The sequence below is a fragment of the Helianthus annuus genome, chromosome 2 (assembly GCF_002127325.2).
Source record: "Helianthus annuus cultivar XRQ/B chromosome 2, HanXRQr2.0-SUNRISE, whole genome shotgun sequence".
Taxonomy (NCBI): domain Eukaryota; kingdom Viridiplantae; phylum Streptophyta; class Magnoliopsida; order Asterales; family Asteraceae; genus Helianthus; species Helianthus annuus.
In genome coordinates this window covers 165,606,335-165,623,541 of record NC_035434.2, presented here as the reverse complement: position 1 = coordinate 165,623,541, position 17,207 = coordinate 165,606,335, and the positions used below count along the sequence as shown (strand labels likewise).

General features: G+C 37.8%; 2 protein-coding genes across 2 annotated transcripts; both read right to left on the bottom strand.

Moving 5' to 3' along the window:
* Nucleotides 1-1,517: 1,517 nt before the first annotated feature.
* On the bottom strand, nucleotides 1,518-2,879 carry LOC110907515 (pathogen-related protein). Its single transcript, XM_035982902.1, has 3 exons — nucleotides 2,746-2,879; nucleotides 2,071-2,429; nucleotides 1,518-1,658 (listed from the first exon to the last, which is right to left on the bottom strand). The coding sequence occupies exons 1-3, from the start codon at nucleotides 2,819-2,821 to the stop codon at nucleotides 1,518-1,520; spliced, it is 576 nt and encodes a 191-aa protein (XP_035838795.1). The 5' UTR covers nucleotides 2,822-2,879.
* Nucleotides 2,880-5,456: 2,577 nt separating this feature from the next.
* Nucleotides 5,457-6,928, bottom strand: LOC110926948 (pathogen-related protein). The gene is made up of 4 exons (XM_022170565.2): nucleotides 6,748-6,928; nucleotides 6,476-6,608; nucleotides 6,092-6,393; nucleotides 5,457-5,739 (listed from the first exon to the last, which is right to left on the bottom strand). Exons 1-4 carry the CDS (start codon nucleotides 6,886-6,888, stop codon nucleotides 5,599-5,601), a joined length of 717 nt encoding a protein of 238 aa, XP_022026257.1. The 5' UTR covers nucleotides 6,889-6,928; the 3' UTR covers nucleotides 5,457-5,598.
* Nucleotides 6,929-17,207: the final 10,279 nt, after the last annotated feature.

The window sequence follows — 17,207 nt, the reverse complement described above, 5'->3', positions numbered from 1 at the left end:
AAAGATCAATTATTGTTCGAAGGATCAACAGTACTCGAAAGATTACTGTTGAGTCTCGAACAATGATTTCGAAAGATTCAAGAGCTCGAAGGATTCTCCTTTGAAAGATCCTTATCTTTCGAGCTAAATCCTTATCTTTCGGACACTTGTCTTTCGATTAGATTCCTTTCTCGAAGGATATGATTCAGACTTCGAAGGATGGGTCGAAGGATAACAATCTTTCGAGCCTTCCTTGATCGACAGATGTCGAAGGATAGTCTTTCGATGTCGAAAGATATCTTTCGAGAGGTTCTGACACAAACTGATCTGATGTGAAAGGTTGGTGAAAAGATGACAGGTTGGTAAGTCAACTTTCGGCAAGATGGTATGTGTAGGCTGTCCTTTCACCACCAACTTTGAAAATTTGCCAAAAATGAAAAACCTTATCTTAACCACAGTCACCGGAATTTTTAACCGGAGCTTTCGCCGGAAAACACAAAGTTACTCAAAAACAAGTTTTTAAGTTACCCAACCCCACTTTAAACACTCCCGGTTAGTTTAGACACGTTTTTACTCAAAGAAAATGCAAGAAACTCAGTAAAAACAGGTGCAAAACCAAGTGTTTCAACACACCAAAACTTGTAAAAACCCGGTTTTAAACAAGGTAAAGAGCGAGGCTCTGATACCACTTGTAGGTCCCTTTCCGGTGGATGACGAACCTAAACCTTGTTATACAAACCTACTAGCGAGTGCGGAATCCAAGCTAGCAAGCAAACCGAGTTAGTAGCAAGTAGAGAAACAAACACACAAGTTCACCGATTAACACAACTTGTATTAATGCAATGAGGGTTCGGTTACAAGCTCAATGTTTACAGAAATGTTCTATAAACTCTCAAAGTGTGTGTGTGAGTTCCAGACAGAATGCTCTCAAAGCTCTCTATCTCTCGGATGTGCAAAATGACAGAACTAACTCTCACACATACACTGCATGGGTATATATATATACCCAGCCTATGATGCCAGATCGAAGGATCCGATAGATGGTCCGAAGGATCATCTATCGAGGATAAGTTGTTCGAATCATCAGCATTGACCTCGAAGGATCATCCTTCGAGGTCTAACAGTCGAACTATATCTTTCGTGCACCTCGAAGGATCAACAGAATCCTTCGAGAAGCTATCCTTCGATCAGAACATCTTTCAATATACAAACTGTTGTCCAAGTCAAACCGGAGGATGGTTGACTTGGTCAACTTACAACACAAATCAGGACATCGTTTACATCGTGACCGAATACAGACAAAGTACAGACACAAGTGCACCAACAGTAAGGTACAAAGCTTCGATTATAGGACAAAGTGTAAATTTTCATTACTGATTATGACTGAAAACTTTGAAGATTTTGAACATGCATACACATAACACATTACAATTAGTCACAAGACAAAAGGAACAAAGAAACACATAAGTTTATTTTTCCCAATCACGTTAAATTATTCCATGTTCATTTTACTAGCAAATGAATCCATATCCCTTCCTCTAAGAAAAAGGACATGCTGACGACTCTCCACCCGTAGTGGAATCTACAGTGGTGGCACCGGCACCCTTCATGAGACCAGCGAGCAATTTTCCTCTATCATAGAAGAATTCCACCTTCACGATTTTGAAATTCTCATCCAACTAACAAAATGTTCCAAAATCAAACATCAATCATTGAGATCAAGACACCTAGACGACATTCACTACTATAAAAACAGGCAAAGGCAATCAAATATTGCGACTGACAAAAATGTTCCAACGTCGTAACAGAATTGAAATGGTCACAAAAGCAACCATCAAAGATGTCTCACTCGCAAATTATATTTTAAAAATAAAAATAAATTTCGTTTGAATAAACGTTCGCAACTTTAATTTAAAAAAATAAAACTAAAATAAAAATTGGTCATCAGAACTTATACTTGCATACAAAAAATAATTACAGAAATATTGGTCGTAAAAACTTCACACATGACATGTAAAAAAAATCAAATTTAGATCCGTTTCCTTTTAAAAAACGAAGAATTTGTTTAGTAATAGTCATAATCATGAAAACAAAAAAAAAGTTCAAATAAATTTGGGTAAAAGAAAGGTTGTAAAATTGTATTCTCACCTCCATTGTACATACACCGAACAATTCTACTAATTCACCGGTAGGTGGCTGGCCTTTGAATGGTCCTTCCATGTAACCCCAATGTCTGAATTTATACGCGATCACTGGAGGGCCGGAATAAACCTGGAGAATCTCCACCGCGAAACCTCTTGGAAACGTGGTGGTGAAGAGTTTGTGGGCCGTATCAACGGTTTCCTCACTATGATCATACATTCGTAAATTTTGCGGCAATGAAGTTTGAAGAAACATATTGTACCCTCCACCTATCTTAGCTACACCTTTCGGTGTCAAAGGTTTCTGACCTGAAAATCATAGATATCAACGGTTGATCTTAAAGAGGCACGCTCATTTAAGAACTAATAAAATGTTGAGGCCCATGAGAACATATTGGATTTGTACATCTTGTTTTGAATGTGATATACATGACAATTATGTAAGCGCAAGTGTTTCTCTCTCCCACTTCCTTTACTTATCGTTTTTATACATTGTCTACAAATGTATAAATCCCATTATATGGTTCTCGCAGTTTACAAGAGCATCATATGGCTCTTGCGGTTCTCAATATAATGCATCTTGATCTTATAAATAAAAAAAAGTTGAAGTTTCTTTTGAGTTTACCGTTAACAGAAAATGTTAACTTTGTGACATCAACTGTTTTGAAATCTTGAGGTTTCATTTTGTGGAACAACTCCATTTCCTATGTTTTCACCAGATTTTGAACTTGTTCTTCGAGTGAACCTGTTGGCCATATCTTACCACATCCAAAGTACAAACTATCTGTTGGAAAAATAGGTGAAAATAACATTTTTCACAAATATAGGAAAATGATTTTTTCCTATTTTTGGACTAGAAATAAATATAATAAAATGAGCGGATTTTATGTATTTATTTGTGGGTTTGTGTTCTATGTTGGAAGAGCTTCGCAACGAACTAAACCACGTCCAAAACCGAGCTAAGATGAATGAGATATCGATGCTCAAAGTTGGGTGTTTGGAACATTCAATGTTGAAAATAAAGGGAAAGTAGCACCTTGTCCCACATAGGAGGAGAGATGGAACTTAAATGGGTATTTAAGGTGGAAATCTCCATCCTTATTGTTTCATGGAAGCACACACTAGTGTCCTCGCGAAGGGTGCGGAGCACCCTAACTCGCACTCGCACACGCTCGCGCGCGCGCGCGTTGCGTGGGCGATGAGGCGCAATGTGGCGCTTTGATGGCGCACGCGTGGTGGAGCACAAGGGTTGCAAGGACCAAGTGGTAGGTGATGCGGCGCATGACGTGGCAGTCATGCGCGCGGTTGGGCGCATGGTGCATGGGTCCTGCTGTGTCGTGCGCGGCGCACCAGAGTGAGCCAATACGACGCGACTGTGTGGCGCGCACGTATAGGCTCACAGGTGACGTGGCGCACGCGCGCATGGACGGACTTGAGCCAAGAGGCCGCACCGCGCATGGCCTTGAGCCAAGAGGCCGCACCGCGCATGGCCTTGAGCCAAGAGGCCGCACCGCGCATGAGCGCATGGCAGTGAGCCAAGATGCCGCACCGCGCATGGGCTTGAGCCAAGAGGCCGCACCGCGCATGAGCGCGCATGGACATGGGCCAGTGTGGCGCACGCGCGCATGGCATTGAGCCAAGATGCCGCACCGCGCATGGGCGTGCAAACCTGGGCGCGCACGCAGAAGCTTCCAGCATTGAATGACTGGGCAGTTTCAGTCCAGCTTCGTAACTGACGAGTTAATAGGCTTTGACTGAGAATTAAATGACGTATTAAATTGCATTGAAGACGTTTAATGCAATTTAAACCTCTCATTTAATTCGTTTTGACTGTTTCAACCTAGTAGCTGTATAAATACACCTCCATACCCACATCAGAGATACACCAGCAACAGCAGCTATATGCAAATTATTCTCCACACACTTTTGATCTTCTTCTTCATACAAGTTTCAAGGTAACCTTCGGGTTGTAGGCTTTCTCCGGCAGTACGCTAATATGGATATCTTCTTTGAATACCACTAGCTGACTTTAGTACAAATTTCGTAAATATTTGCTTGTAGGGTAATTATCAAAATTACTCTACAAATGATCCTGTAGAGTAATTTTGATCTTGTAAAGTAATTTTGTAAAATGTTCTTGTAGAGTAATTTTGATCTTGTAAAGTAATTTTAATCAAAAAACTCTACCTCACCAAAAAAAACCTAACCCCCCTCCCCCCCCCCCCCCCACACACACACACCCAAACTAAATGCCAAAAACTAAACCATAAAGCTAAACCCCGTAACTAAATGCTAAAAAAATACAAAATTACTCTACAAGATCAAAATTATTCTACAAGATCATTTGTAAAGTAATTTTGAATTGTATGTTGTTTGATAAACTTGCAGAGTAGTTTTGATTCACTTGTAAAGTAATTTTGATGCAAAGTAATTTGATACACTTGTAGAGTAATTTTGATAATTACCTTACAAATCAAAATTACTCTACAAGAACATTTTACAAAATTACTCTACAAACATCAAAATTACTTACGAGATCATTTGTAGAGTAATTTTGATAACTACAAATAATTACGAAAATGCCATCACGTTTTTTCAGCAAAATTTCCAGTTTATACATTTTGTACGTTAAAGTTATATGTATATGATCTTTTGTCTATATAATTATTAAAGTTTAAGATTAAATACCAAAACTTAATTATATATACTTAAGCGCCAAACCTAAACACATAGTCGGTACCTCTCCTACTACGTAGATCTCGTTGATAACATTTTATGAAATAAAATAGATAATCCAATAAATAATATAAGATAGAATAAACTTAGGGGTTGTTTGGAATCTACCATCCGAGCCATTAATACCTCTGACCAATTTTTTTTTTAACAGTAAATTTGAATCACTGACGGATCAGTGGAGTATTATCGTGTCACGAGCGAAACTATCCAATTATATCTATCTCCACTAGACATAACTCATATACACCTCTGACCAAATAAGAGGCTCCATTCAGTATATTTATAAATATATCCGATTCGGAGGCTCTCTATGACTTACTGATTCGAAGGTTTGCTTTTAGTGAACCAAACACGCTTTACCTTTGAACGATTCAAATGTCGTCTCTTAATGAAATTATTAAGAGGCTATCAAACAACCCCTTAATCAATAATCAATAAATATATCACGGAATATGAATATTCATTTCATAATCACCCACGATAATATTAAAGAACATATTATAAATTTAAAACTCAACATGTCAAAATGTCCCAAGCGTTGGAAGAAACATATGAAAAACAAAAACATTACTTTATTTTTATTAATGTTTACGAGTTACAACTATGAAAACTAAAGATTTTGATTTTTGAACCTCCATACAACAACAGACGATACAAATGAAAAATAAAAACATAACTTTATTTATTCCATCTAGATAGAATCATATTCATCTTACTAGCAAATGAATCAGTGTTTCATCCCTTAAGAAAATGGGCATGCCGAAGATCCCCCACCAGTAGCGGTTGCAACAGTTGTGGCACCTGCACCCTTCATGAGGCCGGCGAGCAGTTCTCCTCTATCGTAAAATAACTCCATCTTCACGACTTTAAAGTTCTCATCCAACTAAAAAAACAATCAGACACACGGATCATTGAGATCAAGACACCCGTTAAAAAGACTGCTAACATGATCAAAGTTTGTGACCGATAGTAATGGTTGCAAACATAGCAACCGAAATGAAATGGTTACAAATGTAGCTACCAAAAATGATTTGTCCCAAAATTACATTTTAAAAAGTAAAAAAAAAACTGTCTCAGCTTATATTTTAAATAATAATAATAATAATAATAATAATAATAATAATACTCGCATAGCATATTTAAAAAACAATTAAAAATCAAAAACAATTTCGGTAAAAAAAGTTAAATTAGCTTTCGGTAAAAAAAAAAAGGAAGTAAGTTGTATTAATTCTCACCTTCATTGCACATACACCAAACATTTCTACCAATTCGTGGGTAGGTGGATGGCCTTTGAACGGTCCATCCATGTAACCCCAGTGTCTAAACTTATACACGATCACTGGAGGACCAGAATAAACATGGAGAATCTCCATTGCGAAACCTTTTTCAAATGTAGTGGTGAAGAGTTCGTGAGCCGTATCGACAGTTTCCTCAGTAGGATCGTATAGTCGTAAATTTTTTGGCAATGAAGTTTGAAGAAACATATTGTACCCTCTACCTATCTCAGCTACACCTTCTGGTGTCAAAGGGTTACGCCCTGAAAATCACAGGTCGTTAGGATATTAATAGTTTATATTAATCACAAACAACAAAGCTTAGTAAGTTTCTCATGAGTTTACCATTAACAATAATTTCTAACTTTGTGACATCAGTTGTTTTACGATCTTTCGGGTTTATTTTATGGAACAACTCCATTTCCCATGTTTTCACCAGATTTTGAACTTGTTCTTCCAATGAACCTGCGGGCCATGGCTTAACATATATATATATTGCCATGTTAGAAAGAAATAACTCTCGTTTAGTCGCGTATCTACTTTTATTCACGTACATTGTTTCCCGTCAACATATAATATGCGACAAAAATATCGCGTATATAGATTCATGAACATATCGTGGTTCTGCCTTCTTCAAAGAGTTTGTTGACCACTTCATAGGTAGGGGGTTTACCATACCTCCATGTGGTGTTCTTCTCACCTTCACCACTCATGAAGCATCTGTATTTGTCAACATCTGAACCTTTGTATTGATCCATTGCTTGTTTCGGTTGTTGATGGAGAAAACTATATGATCTTGGTTAAGTTTATATAGCAAGTGGAAAAGGGTCATTGGATCTTGATGAGATAAACCCTTGACTTTCGAATATTTATTATATTAGGAATCAAACAAAATGGTAATAAAACCGATGCTATTTCCTCGGATCTGATCGAACTCAAGTCTTTCATTAATACATATTTTCAAGTCAATCGAATCTTTCATTATCAAACCTCTTTTTGCAAATAATTTATACTTCTAGTTGTTTTATTTTGCCAAGTTGGTTTTGGTGTTCTTTTAAGGATTTTGGCATGCTATTAAAGTTACATATTAAGAATAAAAAACGATATTCTGCATGCTATTAAAGTTATATATTAAGAATAAGAAATATACTTTGATAAGTAGTAAATGCAAAATAAACAAACGACTATAATCTGTATATTACTACTAAATGCAATATTTTTATTGTGCTATGTGATTAAATTTACTTTTAACCTTATGCAAGATCGTTTTTCATTTAACGTATTGTTTTATTTAGTTAAATACACAATACATGTTTATATTATATATGTAGCCGTAGTAGAACCGTTGTATATAAAGAAGTTTTTACAGATTGTTTTTAGCGATAACTAGAGTTACCATCCGCCACAATGCGGCGAGAATTCGTTAGTTATATATCATACTAGATGAAAGTCAAATGTTTCTTACATGCAGTGGCGCAACTACGAAGGGGTTGGCGGGGGCGCCCGACCCCCCGAACTTTTCGCTCAGTAGTGTTATGTATGTACGTACGTTTCGTATAGAATTTTTTAGGTATATACGTTTACGACCCCCCGGTTTTATAAAACAATCATTTTTTTAGATATATACTTTTAGGTCCGGTGACTTCCGACCCCCCGGTGGAAATTTTCAAGCTTCGTCACTGCTTACATGACCGTGAACCCATGTGTTGTCACACTCCAACCGATGACGGAAACATCGGGGTGAGGCACTGAGCGAAACAGATTGCTCAATAGAATCCATAACACTATTAGTGACAATATATTTAACGTTCATGTCCCATACCATAAACATATAAAGCATAAATAGTTATTACAGACATTGTTCTCAAGACAAATAATTGTTCCGACAACTCAAATTTTATTGAATGACGTTTCTAGACCACCTACTTCTTTCATCAAGGAAAGCATATAGCACAACATCCTAAACATCTGTCACATACGTTAAAATAAAGTCAATACACATAGTGTAAAGGTGAGTACACAAGTTTAATAGCATATAGTATAGCGAAAGTGATTTACGCATAACCAGCATGTAGCACGTAGAAATGTGAAGCAAGTAAGTTATTGACAATGACATATGCACAGACATGACTGCGAGTTGTAGAATGCGCAACACATTATCACCACTGTGACCATGTGAAGTAAAAACCTTAACAACCCTTGTCCCCGACAGGTGCTGCGACTTCTAACTAGCACTTTGACCCCCGTCACTCTCAACTTAACACTTTGTGTGTTTGTTGCTCCCAACTAACTAGACACTAACTTAGTTTTTTTTTTTGCTTACGTGGCCAATTTTTTATGACGTGAGTTTTTTATGAGTGACACAACACACAAAGTTTGATAACCAAAAAAAAAAAAAAAAAACATGATACGCAAAATATAGCCGAAGTCCATGGTTCAATAAATTAACATGGGCGACATAGGGTAGCTAGCCCATACATCCATGTGGAAAACAACGTACTGGCAAATCACATAACCTATTCCCATTGTAACATGTTCATTTACTTTTTCCTAGGATATATCTATATGACTCCTTGTTTGTACATAAAGTACCATGTTGCTCTATGAGCTTATAATTTGAGACGGCGTGAAATCAACTCACTGTCACGATGTGCCATATCACTTTACGACGTAATGATGAGTTTATGGTCATTCTCACAGAAAAGGGACTGGATTAGTAACATAATACATGTACGTACTTTTAAACTTGAAACTTATAAACTCATATATGTTCAAAACTTGTAACATGTAAGCATGTAATTCGTTAACTTATAATCTCGTAAGCATGTAATCTCGTAAACATGCAAACTCATTAACTCGTAAGCTCATAAATAACTCGCAAACATGTAAACTTGTATACGTAAAAATAATATTATCAATAAATCATTTTCCAAATAACCGATGTAAAACAAACCTTTTCGAAACGCTTGTAACTTCCAAAACATATTTTGTAACACAATCTTGATATGGAATTTAAAATTAGGAAACAGATGCCCGTATACTAAACGACATATATCGAAAGAAGGGTTTAGACTATTTGTAGCTTAAGGGATGATTATAAAACAAAGATAACATATTATGTCTAGACTAGATGATCATGCGTCGATGCATCCTGGATTAGGGACATGCTAAGGGTCTGTTTGGTATGGGGTAATGGAATGGACGAAGGAATGGAATGGACGAGGTAATGGAATGGACGAGTGAATGCAATGGATCATTACCATTCCATGTCTTGTTTGGTTACCATGTGAATGGAATGAATTATTATTGTGTATTGTTCGGTAGGCAAAAAAAAAAAAAAAAAAACGGAGTAATAAAATTAGCGGTGAGTGGTGGTGGTGGTCGATGGTAGTGATTATGGGTGGTTATAGGTGGCGGTGGTGGGTGTCGGCGGCGGCGATGGGTGGTGGTGGTGGCGGCGATTGGCGGTGCGACGGTGACGACGAGTGGTGGTGGGGACAAGGTGGTCGTTGGTGGTGGGTGGCAGCAAAGGTGGCGGTTGGTGGCGCCGGCTGCGATTGGTGGTGGCGGTGGTGGTGGAATCGTCGATGGTGGTGGGCGGCGGCGGCGAGTGGCGTAGGCGGTTGGTCGCAGCTGTGGGTGATAACGGTGGCGAGTGGGTGGCGGCGGCGGCGGCGGTGGCTGTCGGGGTGAGGTGGTGGCGGGTGGCGGAGATGGCGTCGGTGGTGGGTGGTGGTGGTGGGTTGTGGCGAAGGTCGTGGGTTATGGTGTTGTTGATGAATGGTGCAAGAGGGGATGGAATGGAAAAAAAACATATGGGGTGAAAGGAATGATTTTGAGGGAATGGAATGCCTTTTGGAATGGGTGATTCCATTCCATTAACCAACCAAACACTCTTTTCTTCATTCCCTCGTAATCACTCATTCCATTCCACCTCTCATTCTAACTGTTGGGATTTAGTTTTGTTCATTTGTTAATTTCCGACGACGACCACTTTAAAAACTTGATTAACTCTTTATCAAAGTTATAATTGCGTCTATAAAAGTTAATTATAAAACTTCAATTACATAAGTACCCCTACCCATTTAACCGGTCTAGTGGTATTTTCTTTAAAAATAGTTTATATTGTACATTGAATGAATTTTGGGATAACTATCAAAAAAAAGATACTTCATTTTGCCTTTTAACTCTGAATTCAAATGTTCAGATCATCGGTATATGACAAGTTATCATTGGAATTTATTGATTGTTCAAAACAAACTTAATTTGTTTCCTAGGCAATCAGCTGAGTTGTGGAGTTTTATTTAGGGCATGTGTAGTCATAAAGCCCTTTTGGGGGCGTTATGCGACATGTGGCATGACACGTCAACAAGGGACTTTATGGGGCGTTATGCAATTTGAGGCCGTAGTCATAAAGCCCCTTTGTCATCATTACTAAATTAATTTAATTTTCATTTTTTAATTAATTTATAAGTTTTATAAAATTAAAAAACATTCCATTAAATAAAAAACAATACATTAAAATTAAAAAAAAGTTAAACAAAAAAAAATTACACCTAAAAAATAAATTTATTCTTCGGTTTCATTTTCGTTCTCTCCTTCTTCCTCTTCGTTTTCTCCAGCATCCAAACCTACGTCTTCAAAGTTCCCGTCTTCGAATTCCTCAACCTCTTCTTCCTCGGAATCTTCGTCGTGATCACTGTTGAATCGAATTGGGCGAATCGCCCAAGCATGCTCAACCAAATCCGCCTTCAACGTGTTATGTATTTCTCTAGATCGCAATAGTTGAGCATTTGCGAGTCTCTCTTCCATTGTCGCTTGGGTTCCTTTGACTAAATCTTCGGGAATATAGTTTTGGCATATCGCTCTTCCATCATCCTCAATGATCATATTATGCAAAATGATGCAAGCATACATGGTCATTCGTATTCTATCCTTATGCCACATGCGACAAGGATTTCTGAGAAAATGTCATCGTTGCTGTAGAACCCCAAAACACCTCTCGATATCCTTTCTCGAAGACTCTTGTAATTTTTTAAAATACTTTCTTTTTTCATCGAACGTTTCAGAAAACGTTTTAACAATAATCGAATACTCCGGGTAGATACCATCGGCCAAGTAGTAGCCATGCTCGTAATCGTTCCCGTTTGCATGAAAACCGGCCTTTGGTATAGTTCCAGAAATGTAGCCCTCTATTAATGGTGAAGCCTCTAACGTATTAATATCGTTAAAACACCCGGCTACACCAAAGAAGGCCGACCAAACCCAAAGGTCGTATGACGCAACAGCTTGTAATACCAAAGTTGGCCCTTTTTTATCACCCCGTGTATGTTGACCTCGCCATGCGGTTGGACAATTATACCAACGCCATTGACGACAATCCAAGCTACCAATCATGCCGGGTATTCCATGCTTTTCTAGATGCACCTCATATATTTTTTGAAGGTCGTTCCAAGTGGGGTGTCTCAAATAACGTTTTCCATATAACTGGCATATACCTAAAATATAATTTAATATACAAAAATTTTACTAGTAAGCTACTAAAAAATAAATATATAAAAGTAAATAAATAAAAGACAATAAAAATTACCATAGCAAAAATGTTCCAAGCAATCTCGGGTTGTTTTCTCCGCCATCTTCAAATACTCGTCGTTGATGTCGTACGTGTTTCCGTATGATAATACGATGTGACCTTTTGAATTGAGGTGAAGCCTAGATATCCTCGCGCGTCCATTCTTTGCTTAAAGAAATCATACCTATTTTCCAAATCATTATTAATACGCAAAAATAACCTTTGGCTCATCCGAAAACGACGTCTAAAAACATTCGGTCCGTGAACCGGTGTCGCATCAAAATAGTCTTTCATTAAACGCTCGTTCGCGGCTTCACGATCTCGCAAGATATAGGTGCGTCGCAAGATGGGTCGTGGAGGGGGAGTAGGCCGAATGTGCTCAAATGTTTGTATCACAAAAGTACATGCACTCGTAACCGCTTCTTCCTCGGCCGCGTCTTCGTCGGGCGAAAAAAAATTTCGGTAAATTTCGGTGAAAGAGTCTTCCGACGGGGAACCCATTTTTTTGAATAAGGTGAGACTAGCTTCAACACTTTTTTTAAAAATATATAGAGAATGAGAGTTGGAATGTATTGATTTGTAAAAAAAAATGGAAGAGTAGGAATGTATTTATAGTGGGAAAATAAAAAAAATTGATTTTTTTTTAATATATGACCGTTTGACAACGGTCAAAAAATCAAACAATCCATCGAATAACGCCGCGAAATTAATCACGCTGTGAATTCTTTTTGGGGCATAGCGCCCTTCGTGTTGGTGTGGCCGGCGCCATACTGGCGCTATGAGGGCACATCACGCCCCAGTACGTATGCTCTTAAAGGGGAAACGTGGACAAAGTTGTCGGCTTTTCCTAACAAGATGCCTTTTTCATCGGTGGCGAAGCTTGAGATTTTCGATCGGGGGTCGAAAATGTATATACCAAACAATTTCTATAAAACCGGGGGGTCAAAAACGTATATACCCATTACCCAAAAATTTCTATACGAAAACTACATGCTCTCAACCACCGAACGAAAAGTTCGGGGGGTCGGCCACCCCCTCCCGCCCCCGCTATGCTACGCCATTGTTTTTCATTGCATGCAACTTCCATCATGACACACGTGATGGCAAATTTGTGACGACTGCTTTTGAAATTGATATGAAGACGAAGGAGTTCCATGATGTGAAAGGCGAAGGAGTTCCATCATTTTTATCCTAGTGATTTTTTCCGTTGATCCAAGGAAGGAGTTTACACCGAGACCATTATGACGCCAAGTATTTAGTTTTAAGAAGTATTTCTGTTTTGTTTTATTATCTATTTCTTTGTGAAATGCACTCTTTTACTTCTAATACAGTTGTTATGTTTCTAGCATTAAACCAACCTTCATCTGATGATGTTATTGAAAGTGGTTCTTCAAAAGAATTTGCTAATGGAGGATGGTGATTCGTTTCATGTGTTTTAGATTTTCAACTCAAACCTTTTATAATTTGTAATTTCTGTTTGTCATTGATATGGTTATAAGGTTTATAATTGTTTCAAAATTTGTTACTTATTCTTTTAAAAATTAAGAAAAACCATACTAAGTTTTAAATATTCTATTCGTGTAATACACGAGTTTCTAACCTAGTATTTGTATATGCAAAAGTTCATTCTGAAATTTAGAAATTAATTATTAACAAACATTTTCCTTGTTCATAAAAAATTAATTAGTCAAAAGCAACAATAAAATTCATTTATATGGTAAAATAGTTAAATTACTAACGTTATAAAATAATCCATACAAATAAAACTTGTACATATCCAAGTCCTGTTGATTAATATCGTTTATTAAAGTAAAATAAAATAAAATATACTTATATTTTTTTTAAGATTTACTAAACATATTAAAGGGTAAACACATGCATTGGGTTTGTTAGCATTTATTTATTAAAGTAATATACTTATATTTAAAAAATGCACTAGGTTTGTTAGCATTTATTAAAGTAATATACTTATATTATTTTTAAAATATGCACTAGGTTTGTAACAACTGAACGTACATAAAAAATATTAATAAATATCGATTTTTAAATATTTACTAACGATACAAAAATATATATATATATATATATATATTAAAGGACTATGCATTGGGTTTGTTAGCATGTGCATAACAACCGGACATAAAAAAATATTTGAGTCATCTTCTTCTATAAGTTTAAGAAGTCGCCGGAGTTTTTCCCATTTTTTAGAGAAAAATGCCCGGATAGTCCCTGTGGTTTCGCCTTTTTTCACCTATAGTCCCCAACTTTCTAAAATTACCTGAATAGTCCCCAAGTTTTCATTTTTTGTTCCCGAATAGTCCCTGGGTCTAACTTCAGTTTGTTTTCTCTGTTAAGAGGGTGTGAAATGACAAAAATACCCTTTCCTTAAAAGACCAAACCATAGGGACTATCCGGGCATCTTCTTCATTTTTATTTATAAAACCCCACCACCACACTTCATCTTCAACCTCCACCCACCATCACCCTCCTCCACCCTCCACCGTCACCGCCACAGTCAACATCACCGCCCCACCCCACCCCTCCAAATCAAATTTATTGAAACCCCCTGCCTGTTAAATCAAAATCAAAATTAGAAACAATAAACCCAGCTCATCTTTCACAAAAGTAAGTGCAAGAACATAAGTGTTGTCAAGTATCAAACAGTTGGTGGAAAAATATAAAAATGAAGAAATCAGCATAATCACCACTTGACACAGCCTTGTTTTCCCTTCAAATCGCAGCCCTACATTCGTCACACTTCCAAATTATTATTCGATCTCTGATTCAATCTCTGATTTCACCATCTTTCCTTTCAACTAAGGGTTCCAGTTCTCACTCCATCGTCTCTGGTTTCACCATCATCTCACCCAGAAGCAACATATTTCACCGGTTCATCACCAGTTTCAGGCTACAATTTAGGTATTGTTCTTGTGGGGATTGTTTAGTTCTTGTGTAGTTCATGTTTAGTTCAGTTACATGGTGTGAAAATTCTCAGTTTGGGGCTGAATTGACCAACAAAATGTATTCTTTTTTTATTGATTCAGTAATGCACTCCAACGGTATCACAAACATCCCAATTTCAGCAATCGTGTTCGCTTCACCACACGTGGGTAACCAAGCATTCAACGATCGTCTCAATCAATTCTCCAACGTCAAGATCCTAAACATAAGGAACAACATCGACCTCATTCCGCTTTACCCAAGCAGGTTGTTGGGATATGTGGACTCGGGGGTTCAATTTGAAATCGATACCAGAAAGTCCAGAAGCCTATAGGAATCAGTTAACCCAAGTGATAGGGTTTCAATAATTTTGATTTGGGGAAGAAGAAGACCAGGGGAGGGGTGGGGTGGGGTGGGGCGGTGATGGTGACTGTGGCGGTGATGGTGGAGGGTGGAGGAGGGTGATGGTGGGTGGAGGTTGAAGATGAAGTGTGGTGGTGGGGTTTTATAAATAAAAATGAAGAAGATGACCGGATAGTCCCTATGGTTTGGCCTTTTAAGGAAAGGGTATTTTTGTCATTTCACACCCTCTTAATAGAGAAAACAAACTGAAGTTAGACCCAGAGACTATCCAGGAACAAAAAATGAAAACTTGGGGACTATTCAGGTAATTTTAGAAAGTTGGGGACTATAGGTGAAAAAATACGAAACCACAGGGACTATCCGGGCATTTTTCTCCATTTTTGATTTAAGATTCTTTAGTTAAATTAATATTCACATTTAAATGCGTAGTAAGCATGAGTAACTCCATGGTTTCCAATTGTAACAAAGGTAGAGTAATTCATTGGTGGTATAGGCATTATGCTGTCACACCCCGAAATATCAGAGCTTGGCGTGACTGGACCGGTATCTTCATTGCATAGCGGAAGCAAAAGGTTAAGACTTCTAAATAGTGAACGCCTGCTAGGTACTCGAATTTCCATGGGTTCTCCTATTCCAACCGTTCCGTAGTTTTGAAAATGCAACCTGAGAAAGAACATGCGAAAAAGTCAACATAAAGTTGAGCGAGTTCATAGTTTGTTTTGAAAAGATTTAAAAGAAATCTTTTTGATAACCGGTTTAAAGTTGTTGAGAAAATATAGTAAAATTATTTTCTTGGCATGATTTATGAAAAACTGTGAGTCTAGCCCACAATAGTCTTGGTGCATTGCACGAGAGAGAATGGGCCGAGCCCAAACGAACCTTTGCAAGCAGGATCAGCACGTCCTCTTACTTAGGTATAATTTGAAAAACGTTACCAAAGTTTGTAAATCCATGTAATACGAGTTGCGTCAAATGAATCTTAAAAACATTTGAAAGTTCAGTTTATAAGTAGGTATGTAATGCGTCTATGAACATGTTGATCATTAATGTGTAGCTAAGACATTAATATGTGTGCCGACATAGGAAGCACTCAACCCGGTAGACGATTTAAGTGTCGATTCACTTCGACAGGGACACAAAAGCACTCTAAGTGGCCGCACAAGGACCGTGAGTGGGGCTCGCCCGTACCCGATAGATCTACCCCGTGTTCCGTGGTCCTTAAAAGGATTAATGGTGCCTAAGTTAGCGCCTATTCGCACGTGATCCAAGAATTCATTCCATAGCTTAATCATACCCTAGTTAATATGTATTTCAAAAGAAAAAGGGGGACAAAAACCCATTGGGTTGTCTCGTTGTTCGTACGCAGAACAACCCAGTCCCGTTGTAGTAACTAAGACATTCCTGTCACTAGTCATGAAAATCATGCACGTTTGCGAAAATACGCGTTTGTTTTGTAAAACTGGTATGTTTAGAATAAACCTTTCGTAAACCTTTCGAGTTAGTTGAATTTCATTCGCAACATGATTTGTAAATATGTGTTTTCATTCATTGAAACAGTGTTTGATTTTGCAAAAACTTGCATGTCTTTCCACCCCCAAAAACATTTATAAAAACGTAAAACCGTAAAAAGTGGGGGTTATGAACTCACCTTGACATTCCTGTGCAAAGCTAGCTTAACTTGACTCCGTGATGTCATTCCAACAATGTGAACTCGCTAGGGTGCAACTAAAGCATTCCTAACATGGAATAACTTATCAGTTTCTAGTTTAACGACGTAGTTAAACTACGTGTCCGAGCTCTACCGAATCGTTAACTAAACGATTCTATGAAGGTGTTATTATGACTTAGAATAACCAATCTATGGTTATTTGATCCCGTTTATAGTCGGGATAAAACTAAGTCGCGAAAACGACTTAGTTTTCGTAGGATTTAGGATATATGTAAGATTTTAGGGTAAATGGCTTTCTTGCCTTCTGTATTCTCATTCCTCAAATATATATAGGTATGTACAAAACCCTAGAATTAATTACAATGACATAATTATGGAAATACAATATTGACTCCTATTACACCCCCGCAGTCGAAGCGGGAGGTTGCCGAATGTTGAGACTGGAACGAAAATCATCAAAAAGTATCCGGGGCAGCCCCTTGGTGAATATGTCAGCAATCTGGTGACGAGAGGGCACATGAAGGATTCGCACT

Coding starts and splice junctions, on each gene's coding strand:
- LOC110907515 (XM_035982902.1), bottom strand. CDS start 2,821: ATGGAGTTGTTCCACAAAATGAAACCTCAAGATTTCAAAACAGTTGAT. Junction 2,430..2,745: donor GTTAACATTTTCTGTTAACG/GTAAACTCAAAA, acceptor TATGATTTTCAG/GTCAGAAACCTTTGACACCG. Junction 1,659..2,070: donor TTTATTTGAACTTTTTTTTT/GTTTTCATGATT, acceptor ACATTTTGTTAG/TTGGATGAGAATTTCAAAAT.
- LOC110926948 (XM_022170565.2), bottom strand. CDS start 6,888: ATGGATCAATACAAAGGTTCAGATGTTGACAAATACAGATGCTTCATG. Junction 6,609..6,747: donor TTGAAGAAGGCAGAACCACG/ATATGTTCATGA, acceptor ATATATGTTAAG/CCATGGCCCGCAGGTTCATT. Junction 5,740..6,091: donor TTGGTGTATGTGCAATGAAG/GTGAGAATTAAT, acceptor TTGTTTTTTTAG/TTGGATGAGAACTTTAAAGT.